This window comes from Phaethon aethereus, assembly GCF_964289735.1.
Source record: "Phaethon aethereus genome assembly, chromosome: 8".
NCBI classification, from domain to species: domain Eukaryota; kingdom Metazoa; phylum Chordata; class Aves; order Phaethontiformes; family Phaethontidae; genus Phaethon; species Phaethon aethereus.
Window position 1 is genome coordinate 31,317,092 of NC_138584.1, and position 13,533 is coordinate 31,330,624.

The 13,533-nt window shown below is 39.8% G+C and overlaps 1 protein-coding gene across 1 annotated transcript in view; it reads left to right on the forward strand.

Annotated features, from left to right (window-relative positions):
• Nucleotides 1-13,533, forward strand: part of FGGY (FGGY carbohydrate kinase domain containing) — a gene marked incomplete at both ends in the record, with an annotated part of 134,381 nt that overhangs the window by 61,077 nt on the left and 59,771 nt on the right. Inside the window, one exon of the mRNA XM_082002795.1 lies at nt 1,648-1,751. Within this exon, the coding sequence (XP_081858921.1) occupies nt 1,648-1,751 (104 nt within the window). The remainder of the gene's footprint in view (nt 1-1,647; nt 1,752-13,533) is intronic.

The following is a 13,533-nucleotide window of genomic DNA, read 5'->3' on the forward strand; positions in this document are numbered from 1 at the left end:
GCAACCCTAAACACTAGTAAAGCCACTGACAAAATCCCACTGATTTCAAAAAGGCCCAGAATGCATATTTTGCAGAATGTATTTTTTCTTAGTGATTAAAAATATCTAAACATGAGGCTTTTCAATTTTGTATTGTTCATGAAAATGCATTTGCAACATATGTTGACAATTCATTTTAATAGATTTGTTCCCTCTGAAGTGTGAACAATATTTTTAACTCCTTTAAGAAATTCTATTACAGTGTTGCCTAGTAGAGGAAATTGCCTTTTAGACAACCTACCAAAATTCTTAATATGGACTCGTGCATGTCTGTGTTGGAGCAGTGAAAAATAAAGCGTAAGAGGTAGAAGCCATACTTGTAGCTTTCTTTTGCTCCTTACAAATAACCTATGTGTGCGACAGCTACACTACTACATAGCTACAATCCAGCTAGTGTAAAGGGACATAAGGACAGATTTTTAAATACTGTACACTGTAATTTTCTGATTATGTAGGCAACTTCCAATGATGATAATACCATGATAACCATGACAATCATGATAAGACAAACCCCAACAGACCGATTTAATAACAGAATCTTGCAGTGGTGGCCTAAACAAGGTGGTGTTAATGAAATGTAGCATACTAACCAGCAGTAACACTTGGCATCTTTCACAATGTCCAGCAAATGCTTTCATGTTCCCTCTACAGTGAGAGGAAAGATCCTTTTTTTTACCAGGATTGGCAAACTGGTCACCAGACTGCGCATTGCAGATGCAGACACAATGTGCAGTCTGGTGACCAGTTTGCCAGTAGAAAAGTAATGTTCAAGGAAAAAAAAAGACAAAAAAATATTACTTGTTGGGCTGCTGCATTTTGCTGGGTGCAGCACAATGTGATGCAAGAATGCAACCTCGGAGAGGAGGAGGAGAGGGTAGGATTTCCACTTTAGCCTCCCCCTAAGTGAATTAAGCATGATGTTATGTATGCTGAAGCTTGGCTGTGGGTCTGCCCCTTTCTGTAAGCCATCTCCTGGCTCCTCTCTGGCACCTCCTGGTGTATGTTTCTGCTGGGGGCTGAGTGTTTGCTGAGTGTCCTCCTTCCTGTCCCGTCCTGCACGCAGAAGCTCCTCAGAACCAAGCACAGTTCCTCATAGGGAAGGAGTAATCTTCCTTTAGATGGTCCCATCTGACATGGACAGAACAGCAGCAGCAGTCATGACAACAAAACTGGCAGCCTTCCAGTCTCCTGCCAAGTTATCCCTTTCTCCAACTCATCCCCTGACAAAACACAGTATATGCACGATAAACTGTGAACAAATAAACATATCTGCAGTCTACTGTAGTGCCTTTCACAACAGCGCAGTCTTTTATGCATTTTAGTGTGCTACCTAACAGAATGAAGGACGGGTTGTAATCAAAATAACATCTAAAAATTATGATGATAAACATGAACGTAAAAGAAATCATCCTGTGTTCTCATGTATCTATAACAAAAATACATTTTAATCTGATTTGATGAAATAACTTTGTTTATTGGCTAAGTAGACTTTTTGATTTGTAGCAGTGATGTGAGATATTCAGCAATTATTTCTGTACAGAAAAAGCTCTGTTTTGTGAGGGTTGGCTTGCTCTTCTTTAAAATAGAATTTTAATTTTATTTTAATAGGAGTAATTGGAGCAGATGTGAAAGGACATAACCTGCCATGTGAAAACCAGCCAATTACATCCCGAGTTGCTATGATCTGTGGAACATCTTCATGCCACATGGGGGTAGGTTGTATGCGTAGTCCTAATTTGTACAGAATATACTAACCAATGTTTTTGAAGGGGAAAAATGACCTTTGTGCTTCTCACCCTTTTCCTTTTCCTTGAATTTTTTCTGGTAATTCTATCTTTACCTTTGGATATTAATTATATATTACCATGCATTTGCTTTTAAGCAAGAACTTTAATAGTAGTAGAAATCAATACTGAAAAATGACATGGAAAGTAAAAACCACGACGCTAGAGTGGCTTAAAGAGCAGCCTGAAATCTGAGCCAAAGACTCTGAGCTTGAGTTATCCGTGACAAGCCTGTCACTAATGTGTTACAGAATAGTGTCTTTGGAGAAGTACATGTCTTCAGACACAGCCCCTTTCCCCCACCTCTTCACTTAATCAATATAAATCCTTCTGCCTCTGAAAGTTGCCATGGTGTATAGAATTATGATACATATCATGACTAAAAAGAAAGAAAAATCCTGATAAGTAATTTTCACTTCGCTAATCTTTCTCAGTGAATTAATACAAAAGCTTTTTCTGGATTGCAATTAAAATTTAGTGTCTGCTTTTGAAATTTATACCTTTTTAAAATGTATGAGTCTGAAAGCATTCCATTTAGATAAGTACCCTTTTCTGCCACATTTTTTATTTAAAACTCATTTTGGTCTTAAATTTAGACTGATTATAATTTGGATTTTTCCTAAATGAGCAAATGGAAATGGGAGTGCTAGAGTTTTTTAGGGAGGACTAACATGCTTCATGGAGAAAGCTCCAGTAGAGAAAAAGAAAGCAAGCTGATAATAAAACTTCAGGCTTAACATTAAGTTAAGTTGTCTTCGTAGTAACACCATGAATCCATGATGATCTTGAGCATGAATAAATGGTGATCTTGTCACATGGATTGTAGTTCAGCAAAGCATTTGAGCACATGATTGAATTTAAAGATGTGAATAATCCCAGTATCATGAAGCAGAGCATTTAACAAAAGCTTAAATCCTGTAGACCAGTTGAAATATATGTGGATTCCTTCCTATACAAGAGTTTCAAGCCTCAAACTCCAATCACTCTTGGCTTACTCTCTCTGAAAAATTACATTGGTATCTTTCTGTCTTATCACCGTGCAGGTAGGGCACCCTGCAAACACCAGCTCTGCGGGAAGAAGTTACCCTTCGAACCTGACACTAGTTTTATTATTTCCCTTTTTTTGATGGAGGTTTCTGCCCTTTCAGAAGAAGCTGTTTCTGTGAACTCTTCCTAACCTGTTTCATTTAGCTGAGTTAGTTTAAATGGTTGAAATTAGTTGAGTTAATAGAGACATAATACTGGACCAAAATGAGTTGAGGAGCTCTCAGACAGTTTCTCTAAAAGGTCTAAGGGCAATGTTGAGCAGCTGGAAATGGGCCAGCTGGCTCTAACTTATTCCTTTAGTATAACTAGCCCTGGAGGAGGAGATGTATGTGGTTATTTATTAATTTTTAATATATGTATATTGGTAAGTTCTAAAGTAGACCCAGTTCACTACTACAGTTTGTTTTGCTTCCCAAACTAGAGCACGGCATATCATAAGCACTTTCATGGCACTTTTTCTGTGCATACTCCTGGACCATTAAATATGCTAATGTAACAAAAGTGACATGATAAAATCCGTGTTGATGTTAATCAATGTTCTGTTTTGTCATTCAAGCAACCCCAAAGTCATACACAGACTGCACACCATAGACGAGATGGAACCTATTTAGACTCTTCATCACTTGAATGCAAACTCAGGAATAGATGCTTGTGCAGTTTTTGCTAGAGTGAAGTAGATTTTTATTTAAATGTAACTACTCAGCATTTTATAATTTCCTTAACTGCCTTCGTTCACTTATCTGTTGAGAGATTGAACAATGTCTAGCCAGCAGAGAATAAGCAAATTCTAAACTTCTCTGAATTTAATCTGTGAAAGGACTTTGCTTTACTGTTCTTTTATCTATTACCTGCACAAACTGCATGAACCGAATGTAGAGCACACAGAGCAGTTGTATTTGTGTTTTAATGAGACCTATATGCAGCTGCATTTGGCTGAAATTAGCTGTTCCTTTTTTTAATTAGGGCTATAAAATGAAAGTATATTATACTTGTGTTTTGATAGAAATATATATTTTCTCTCTCTGTGTGCACCAAGGGACCCTCAGGGCAACAGAGATTAATCATCGAGTTTAATTTAATGCAGTGGGAGAGAGACCTGTGTGGTCAGGCGGGCATTAAAAAGTGCCTTTGATCTGCCTCAGGTGCACTGAGCCCCAGTAAGCCAGCAACAATAATACCTTTGTGAGATGATCAGAGACGAGAGAGGGAGAAAATGGCCTGTGTGGAAACTCAAGGCCGTCCTTTGTTGTGGTTCTGGCAAACGAAAGAGCCAACTGTCAGGAGAAATTCAGAAAATAGAAAGCAGGGTGAAAGTACAGTTGGATTTCTTTCAAGGGATCGTAACAGGAAACTGTTCAAAATCATCTGCTATGCCTTTCTTCTTCCCCCCCTTCCTCCTTTTTTGGTGAGGGCAGGGGTACTACTGTTGGTGTATGTGTGTTGGTACAGTATTTCCATTCTCTAGACCAAATACTCCATGAGTCACAGAAGCAGGTATTGCTTGAACACACCATTTACTTCAAACTTTAAGAGAAACTACTCCATGACCCAATTTTCATTACCTCAAGGACTCTAGAGATCTTGAACAAAAGACTTTGCTAATCATGCCTTTGATATTTTAGAAAGTACAAATGTGGAACCTAATTTTACTCATGGCTATAATAGTTTAATTTGTGGTAGAACTACCATTTTTAAGTGAGGATACACTTTTGGAATTAACCACTGACAGTTTGGGGTAATCAGACACACACAAAGCATTTTGTGCTTCTCTTGAGATACTTGAATAGCTCATGAAAGAACCAAAAGCACGTTGTCATTAGGTTACTGATCCAAGTCTAGGTCTGAGTTGGTAGCTGCTGAAAGTCCCTGCCACCTCAGGGTTCATCCATTATCCATGAGGAAAAAGAAAAGAAAAGATAGTTTTCTGAATATTTTTGGACAGTTATTCATTTTACATGATTCTCTGCTGCCTCCTTTGCCCTAGCAGAAGTCATCGGCAGAATTTGCATTTGGAATGGCAAATAAGCTGTCCTTTTACTTGTGAAGGATTGTCCCCCAGTTTAGGGCTCGGATTCATTTGCTGTAGCTTTGATCTGTCTGCGCAGCATAGGTATTCCTTTCAAGTGTTGGCTACTCAGTGGCTGACTTTTCTGAGTGGGCTGCTGCATGTCGGTGTGCTTTGTAGACAGGGTCTCTAAGCTCCAGCACCCACATTTAGTTTTGGAACTTTTAGGAGACTTTCCTTCTGTAGCCATGGTGACTACACAAAATCTGTGAGTGGTTTTTCATGGTAAAATAGCAGCAGGTTTGAGGCATTGAAATAGGAGCTTGCATGTTATTCCTAACTAGTAGTTTGCATGAGTCTAACAGACATGCCTTAACTTCTGGGAATAAGGTAATTTGTTTCCCTAAAACCCTGTCTTCCTGCCAGTGTCTTAGGTGTTTTATGGGATATTTTAAAGGTTTCAAAAATCCTTTGTTTTGTTCTGGAACCTTTATGTGATTGAGGGGATTTCAGGTACAGATATCTGGTATTATCTTGTCCCAGTCCTGAACACAAGCATGCTTGCCCTTTTGCAGATGTGTAAAACCACCAGGAATTGAGATAACTCTCAAGTGCCAGTTAACAAACAGCAAAAACGTAATATGAACAAGCAGTGTGACAGGGGACTTGGACACAGAAATTTCCTAGTATTCCTTGGAGCAAGTAATCTAGCAATACTGCTGCTTCTTTCAGTTTTTAAACTGAAATAGGGTAGATTTAGACTAGATATAAGGCAGAATTTTTTCACAGTGAGGGTGGAGAAGCACTGGCCCAGGTTGCCCAGAGAGGTGGTAGATGCTCCCTCCCTGGAAACATTCCACGTCAGGTTGGACAGGGCTCTGAGCAACCTGATTGAGTTGCAGATGTCCCTGCTCATGGCAGGGGGGTTGGACTAGATGGCCTTTAAAGATGCCTTCCAACCCAAACTGTTCCACAATTCTATTCTATAAATCTTGCTGTTTCCCATACTTGATATCATCATAGCACTCTTCTTGTGGGCACTAAATTCACATAATAAAACGTGGGTTTTTTCCTTAAAGTAAAATGTTTCATTAGACTGTAAGGTTTTTGTCAAAGAGACTACAGGTTTGAATAAACTGAGGTGACACCTAACAGACTGGGACCAGCCGGGGATTGGTTTGTGGTAGCCAGCAGTTGTGGAAGGAATTTGAAGTAATTTAAAATGGTAAGCAGAAGTAAACGATAGTTCTGTAGTGGGAACACTGAGAGTGCTGAGCGTTACGTAGTCGCTAGGAGGGCATAGTGCCTCTCCCACCAGACTGGACTTTTATGGAGGACAAGGAGGGTGTGCATGCAGAGCTGCAAGAATCAGAAATATTGAAGCCTACTGTGAGAGAGAGTAGGGATCTTCTTTTGCAACATCCCATCTTCTTTTTTGTTGTCTGCAGTGTGGGGTCCTTGTTAATCTTGTACGTATGCAGGATATGTGCTATTTATGCATATTGAATAAAGTAGGAATCTCCACATAAAATAGACCTGTTCATAAAATGTGTATAAACTCTCATTTCTGCCTATTTTGTGGTGAATTAAGTTCACTTAGAGATCAGTGTTCTTCTTTGCCCTTGTCCCAGAACAGTTGTTCCATTATGAAAATATTTGTCATTCTTGCTCTAACACCTTTTTGGATTCACAGCTGAAGGAAGTAGCCAGAGCAGCTTCTAATGGGAACATTGCCTGGCCTAATTTCAGCTTACCGAGGCAGGGAGGGTCTAAATTGGCTGGCATTTTGAATCCCAAATATACAAGTTTTGTGTTCCTTCCTATTCAGAGTTTCTGATATTTTTCTCTCTTCGTTTGGTGGTGTGGTCTGTGTGCTTTTCAGTCATTCCTTCTTTATCAGCTCTCTGTACTCAAAACTTCTTTTTTGGGATTGTCAGGGAATCTTTTCAGGCTTAGATGGAGAGTCGTCTTTTGCATCTGTTTTTGTTACTTCTGTGACTCTTGTCATTGGGAACTGACTTGGTGCACAATTTTTTTTCCCTGATAAGGGTGATAAGGTGTAAATGGTTTGAAGCTGATAATTTAGTCATTTTTTAAATGGCAGAGGCACAAGTAATTTATCTTCTATCTTTTCAAATTTACTACATGATCTAAAAGACAGAGCTTGAGCAATTACACGAACAGCAAAACGGGCAGATCATTTTGCTGTCCCAGTGTTCACTATGGATTATTTCAGAAAGAATATCCCATACTCTCTTTGCCTGTTTTCTGCTAAAGGAACTTCAGCCCAATTTGTTTATTCTAAATTTGTTCATTTGATTCTCGTGATGACTGGCAAACACAATAGAGTTTCTTTGCTCCACAATATCCGCCCAAGCTGCCAGCTTTGTTCACACAAATAGAGTGTAAAGCACGTTTCCACCCCCAAAGCATGCACAGTACGTGTCCTTTGCAGTACATCCTGGAGTGGAGACTGCAGAGACATGCTGGCTCAAAGTGTTCTCATAGCCTGATCTCTGTAATCTCGGTGGGAGCCAGACCAGCAAGTGGATTCAGTATATTTTGGCTCTGGTACGAGAGTCTCCTCTTCAGAACATGCCACGTTGTTAAAGCAGCAGACTTTTAAGTAATTATTGCACAGGGACTCCTCAGCTGCTTGAAATCATCTGTGATGGGGGGAGAACTTGCAGGGACTAAATAGGCTGGTACTTGCTTTGGCAGCTATATTTAATCTAGTGGGGTGGCACTAAGCAATGTGTTTCTGGAGAGTGAGTCGGAGGACTGCGTGCAGCACTTCAGCCTCGCACTCTTCAGTCACTGCTGCACATGCATCCCTGACGTGAAACGTGCAGTCTCCGGGGGGACAGGGCCAGAATCCCAGGGCAACGTGCCGGAGTGCCAACTGGCTGTGACCCAGGGTTTAGCAAAGGCAGCAGTTTGTCCTTCTCCTGACCAGGGGAAAGGGGCTGGGTTTGGGAAGGTCAGACGAGCAGGGAGAAGGGGGAGGAATGCAATAGAGAAGAAAAAAAAAACCATAACAAACAAACGAAAAAACAAAACCACCAAAAACCCAAAACTACTGAAGCTAGGGCAGCCTAGACAAGTTTTTGAAATGATCTGTGCAAGCTTTATGAAATTGATAAACGCCTGTCCTCTTGGTTTTTTAATATTCTTCTCTTCTGTAAGGCCTGTTCTGCACATGAGTCACAGAGCTAGTGTCTTTCAAATGGGAGAAATAAATTAGTATCGCAGGAACCTCCTCTTGCTCTGTCCTCATTCAGTTCAGTTCTGCTGGCTTATATATTGCATTTGGCAGCAGTCACAGTGCTGACTTCCCAGCTAATGAAGACGTTTTATATTCAGGGAGGCCTGCATGAAATGAAAACCACATTTGCTTCATGACTGTTGTTACAGGTTGCCCGTCCTTAGTGTACACAGATTTAGCCTTCTGAGGAAAAGGTCACAGAGTCTATTTAGGTGCCTTTTCAGCCCGTGGCCTTAGAAGGGTTATATATCCATAAAATTGCTGCCGCCTTCTACTTGTCCCTCAAAGAAGACCTCCACACCCTTTTTTAATGAGACTGTCTTGTTCCGTGTTCTAGCATCCTTGGTTTGAAAAAGAAACAAACAAAACTGTAATATCCCCTTTGCTGGCATTAATTTGACATTGTATGCTTTGTTTGCTTTGTTTTGTTTTTGAAAGGCGAGAAGTAAAATATTTCTAGCAGGGTATATAAAAGATTGCTGCTTTTCTGACCTCCTTATTATATTAATAAAAGCTAGGAAGACTTCAGTAGTGGTGGGAGATCATGTGCAGGCAGCCTCCAAAACCCAAAGCACTTACTTGCAGAACTAGTAAACCACAAAGCTTAAGATCTTGAAATGTAAATAGGAAGTTGGAGAGTTTACTTTAGAGCCAGCAGTGGTGAGTCTGTATAATGTTTATTTCTGCTTGCCTCCCAGCCTTTCCTAAAGCTTGGCAGACATGAAAGGGAGTAAATGAGTTATTAAAAGTTTCTGTTATGAGCAAGATTCCTTTGTTCCTGGCCTGACATAATTCAAAGCTCAAGGTATGCCTCAGTGACTGGGAGAATGGCATGTTCCCATTTAGTGTGTGCCTGTCAGAGACATCCAAGTTTCGCACCCCATCGCTTTGCTGGTAGTCAACCTGTTCAGGGGAATGTAGCTGAAAGCAATACAATCTGTATTGTACATAAACTACATAAGGCTTAGTAACATGTCCAGAAAACCGTGCAGTCAACTCTCCTTCCCTTGTGTGAACAGATCATTTGAGTTCAAGACTCAAAGAATAGATGTGGATGGAGCGAATACTTTGAAAAATATTCTGCTTGGAGACTATATGAAGGCTGATATTCTAGAGACGTCTCTCTGACATCAGTGAAAACACTTGCTTTGAAAATTCCAACAGACGTGGTGGTTTCCATACTGCGGTTAGGTGCAAACTACCCTGTGTGACACAGAGCCATGTATCAGGGTGTCAAATTTATACCACTAGCCTTTCTGCAGTGTCTTCTCTTTGGTGGTCTTGGGGTTCTTTGCAGGAGTGAATGAATGGGGTAAGAGAGTAGGAACTGTTATTCCAGTTTTATTAGGTGGGAGACTGAGGCAGTTCATTGTTTAGCAGGTTTTTAATTGTTAATCTTTACTTTTACAAACTGCACCTATCCAGTGCTTTGGGAGTGTATGACATCTGAGTTGGAAATTTTGCCTTACCTGTTGCAAAGTTCTTCCGTGTTCTGAAATGACAGCATTTACACACTACAGACAATTGTATATTGCACGATATGATAAACAGCGTGTAAACCAGAGATCTCTCTATTTCCTTCCTTGGATTTTCTATTTTTTTTTGATGTAAGCACAATGGACGTAAAGGCTTATGTTGGGCTTCTTCCAGGTCTGACTACTGATAGGGCTCCTCTCCTGTTCCTCCCTGCTTTTCCCACGTTTTGCCTTAGAGTGAGCAAGAGAGACTGAGCTTCTTATGTACTTATCTTGGCACTAGTAAGATTTATCTGGTCTGTCTGCTGGAAGTATTGGGCTGCCTAATTTGGGCCTCTCTACTTAAAGCACTGTGAGATTGAAGGTTACCTGTAAGTAGATCTAGCTCTAGAAGCCAGCACCTTGCACTTTTATTTCCTAACTGTAACAGTTGTATATTTTAATAAGGTTTTAGGGATTTTGTTTCTTCTGTTGTAGGAAGGAGGTTGTATTCTGGATTCTGTAGCTAGTAAAGTTATAAAATTGTCTTCCTTCATTGATGTTCAGATAGCATAGCATCACTCCATTGTAGGGGACAGGATAAAGCAACTTAATTTTGATTTGTTCTTTATGTATCATTATTCTTGTTTCTGTTCACGCAAGTCCAGCAGCAGCGACCCTTCATTACAACAGAAGATTTTTGTCTTTCCTTTTCTATATTCTTTAAAGTGATGATATCAGGTTTGACAGGTCCAACACTCTCATCAATGTTGCTAACTAATCAATTCTGATTGCCTCTCTCTAGACCCAGAAGAATGTATTAGCCTGAAGCCCACAGTCTTGAGCAAACCTGAGTGTCTTCCTGGGGTGTTGTGTTCTGAGGATAGCTGGATAGGGGATTTCTCTTGGATCACAAGCATATTTATGTATAATGAATGACCCTTCCAGATCCCTTGTTTATCTTCTTTTTGTGAGTTGGCATGAATTTATTAAACAGACTGCTTATTCTGTGTCTAGACCTCATGATGAACAAAAAGGACTCCTTTTTATGCTCCTTTTCTTGTAAGAACTTAACTGAACTGTAAAAGAATAACTAAAATACAAATGAAATGAGATGTGATAGGGGATGTCTTTGGTCATCAGTTAGGTAGTCCCTGGGCTGCACAACAATTAAATAGAATTTTCAAGGGAATACAACAGTTGTATGAAAAACAACTTCATAGTTTTCTGTTAGTTTTAAAATTTTGGAATTAGCGATATATGCAATGAGTAGCCTGGAATTTGAGGTCAAAATCCCAGATTTTATTTTGTGTTGCCAGTTTGCTGTATGATTCTGTCAGATTGTTGCCCTTTCTTAGTTTACCCATTTGCAATACGAGCATGAAACTGAATCTGTGCAGGCAGAGATCTTTCTAACAAAAGATGTGATACATGAGTGCTAGGTAGTAAGGACTCCAGGGTCCAAGGTGCTATAGATGCAGTGGTATTTCATAGCAGCAACAAATCCCCCAGTCAGGCAAACTTAATCACTATTTGGGCAGTAGGCTTCTTACTAAGGCTTTTTTCCTCCATTTCCAATTTTATTCAGCCTCTCATGAATCAGTGGTTCTTCATCTAAGTTTCCTGTTGCTGCTCCAGCTGTGGGTGGGGGAAGACTCTAGATGGGGCAAGTTTTATAAGAGAGAAAGTAAATCTCTTTTCATATAATCATTCTGGAAGCAAAATGAGGAGAAAAACTAACTGCTGCTTTTCTCCCAGTGTCAGCCGGGAATCACAGTTTATGCTGAGTTCATTGTTTATAACTGTGGGTGAAGGCCTGAGGTCCTCTCTCAGTGTTTACTCTGTCCTTGGGAGTTTGTCTCAGTAAGTAAGGGCTGAATAAACACCAAGTAAGGTTCTCAGGATTTACCCATTTACTTATTCCAATGTTTAAAAATATGTTTAAAATAGTGTGTGATAGTATATCCCATATAATGTAAATCTGCTTTCAGTAACTCGTGGGTATTGCGAAAGAAGATTTATTTTACCTGTAAGTATGATACTGTTATTGGTAGTGGCCTTCACTAATACAGGAGGAATACTTACCTGACAGTGACAAAGGAATAAATCTCTAAAATTAACTTTATTATGCAATAAATATATAAGAAAAGCCTTAAGGTACATGGGAAGGGTATCCAGAATAGAAATATACACCAGAACTCATTTGAAAAGATTTTGGTTTTCATTGATGTTTCCCATTGATTGCGGCAAGAACTGGAGGTTTTGAAGAAAAATTCTCCCCCATAAATAATAAGGTTAGGAATAATAACTACATGCAAAAAACCCTTGAGTTTCCTGTTTAAATGCCACAGCTGAGATTCCTTTCCCACCCTTGCCTTGAATTGCTGTCACATCAGATACTAAGCTCCACGTTCTTCAAGATTGTCAACATCTGACACAATGAGTTACCTGGTTTGGGGTTATCAAGACTTGAACTACTTAGCATGCCTATTAGAGATAACCATGAAAACACTTTTCCAGAGAAGACAAGGGTCTTAGGATACAGTCTCCAGGAAAGGGAGACAGGATAGCTCATATCTTCCTACAATTCACAATTCTGTCATCAGCTCTTTGGGAAAAGGTCAGTACTAGAAACCTAGAAATGGAGACCCTCTGTTCCTCTGCTGGCCCAGCATATCACACTGCTGTCTTCTAGCCACAGTGACAGGGACTGGGCCTGCCTTGGCTGGGAGGCTTGGTGGGGGTTTCTTAAGTATCATTTGGAGGTGGAGTTATTTTTGTATCTGGTGAGTGGGGTGCAGCGTCCACCAGTGTTTGTGACACAGCTGTTCCGTGTGCACAGTTCCTAACCTTTCCGGTTGGGATGAGGTCTCACTAGTCTCCTAAAATAAGGTGGTGCTGCAAGTGGTATCTGAGGTGTGTTTGTTTAGGAACCAGAACTAAAGTTGAAGGGCTGTGAGCTAAAGGAGTAATTCTGAGACACTTAAACTCCAGTGTTCTTGTAAAAGACTTATATTGATCTCCAAGTCAGCATTATAGTAAATTTCTTTTCTAATGCACAAATGGAGCTTTTCACTGAGAGATTGCTAACATTCATGAAATATGTGTTTTGTTTGCAATCTCAGACAGTCGCTTTTGAAGACTTGCTCTCTTCTGTTGGCTGGAAGTAAGAACAGAAATTTGCTTGAACCTCAACTCACTGGAGGCTGGGAGGACATTCTGGGGGAGAATTATTGTATATTCACCCGGTTCCTATGCTCTTCCCTAAGCTATCTGTTACTGGCCACTTTTAACAACAGGTTAGTGGGCTATATGGATCTTTGGCTTGACTTTTTGATTTTATTTTTTTTTTTAAACATTGAGAAGAGTTAGTTCATATTGTGAGGAGCTTTCAGGAATTTAATTTATTATAGCAGCAAATTGTAGTGTTATAAAGTGCATATTTAAAAAGGGCCTGCAGTTAGTCGTCTGTGCTGGAAGATTTATATATCTTCACATAAACTGGCATTTTGTGACAGTGAGTATCTATCATTGGAAGAGAAGTAAAAGTAAATGGGCGGTATAAATTGTTCTAGCTCATTTGAGGCCCTATATCCCCAGTGAGCTATTGTTATGAGAGGCACAGAAGTAACTGCTGTGAGTCATGGAGCAGCATTGCTTTAGAGGAGTACATAATAGCATTTCAGCAGAGGACACAAGTAGAAGCTATGGTGTAACCAGACAACCTTTCAGTCCATTTATCAAAACACTTGTAGTTCCCATTTCAAGGAAGGCGACACAGTGAATATGAGCAAAAAAAAAGGTTAATCTGTATATCTGTATCCTGACATTTCACTAAATAAAACAATAAAATAAATCAATGTAGAACCGCTAGTGCTTAAGTGCTTAGCAAAAAGCTTCTGAATCCATCATGAATGTGGGCTTTTTTTTTTCTGTTTT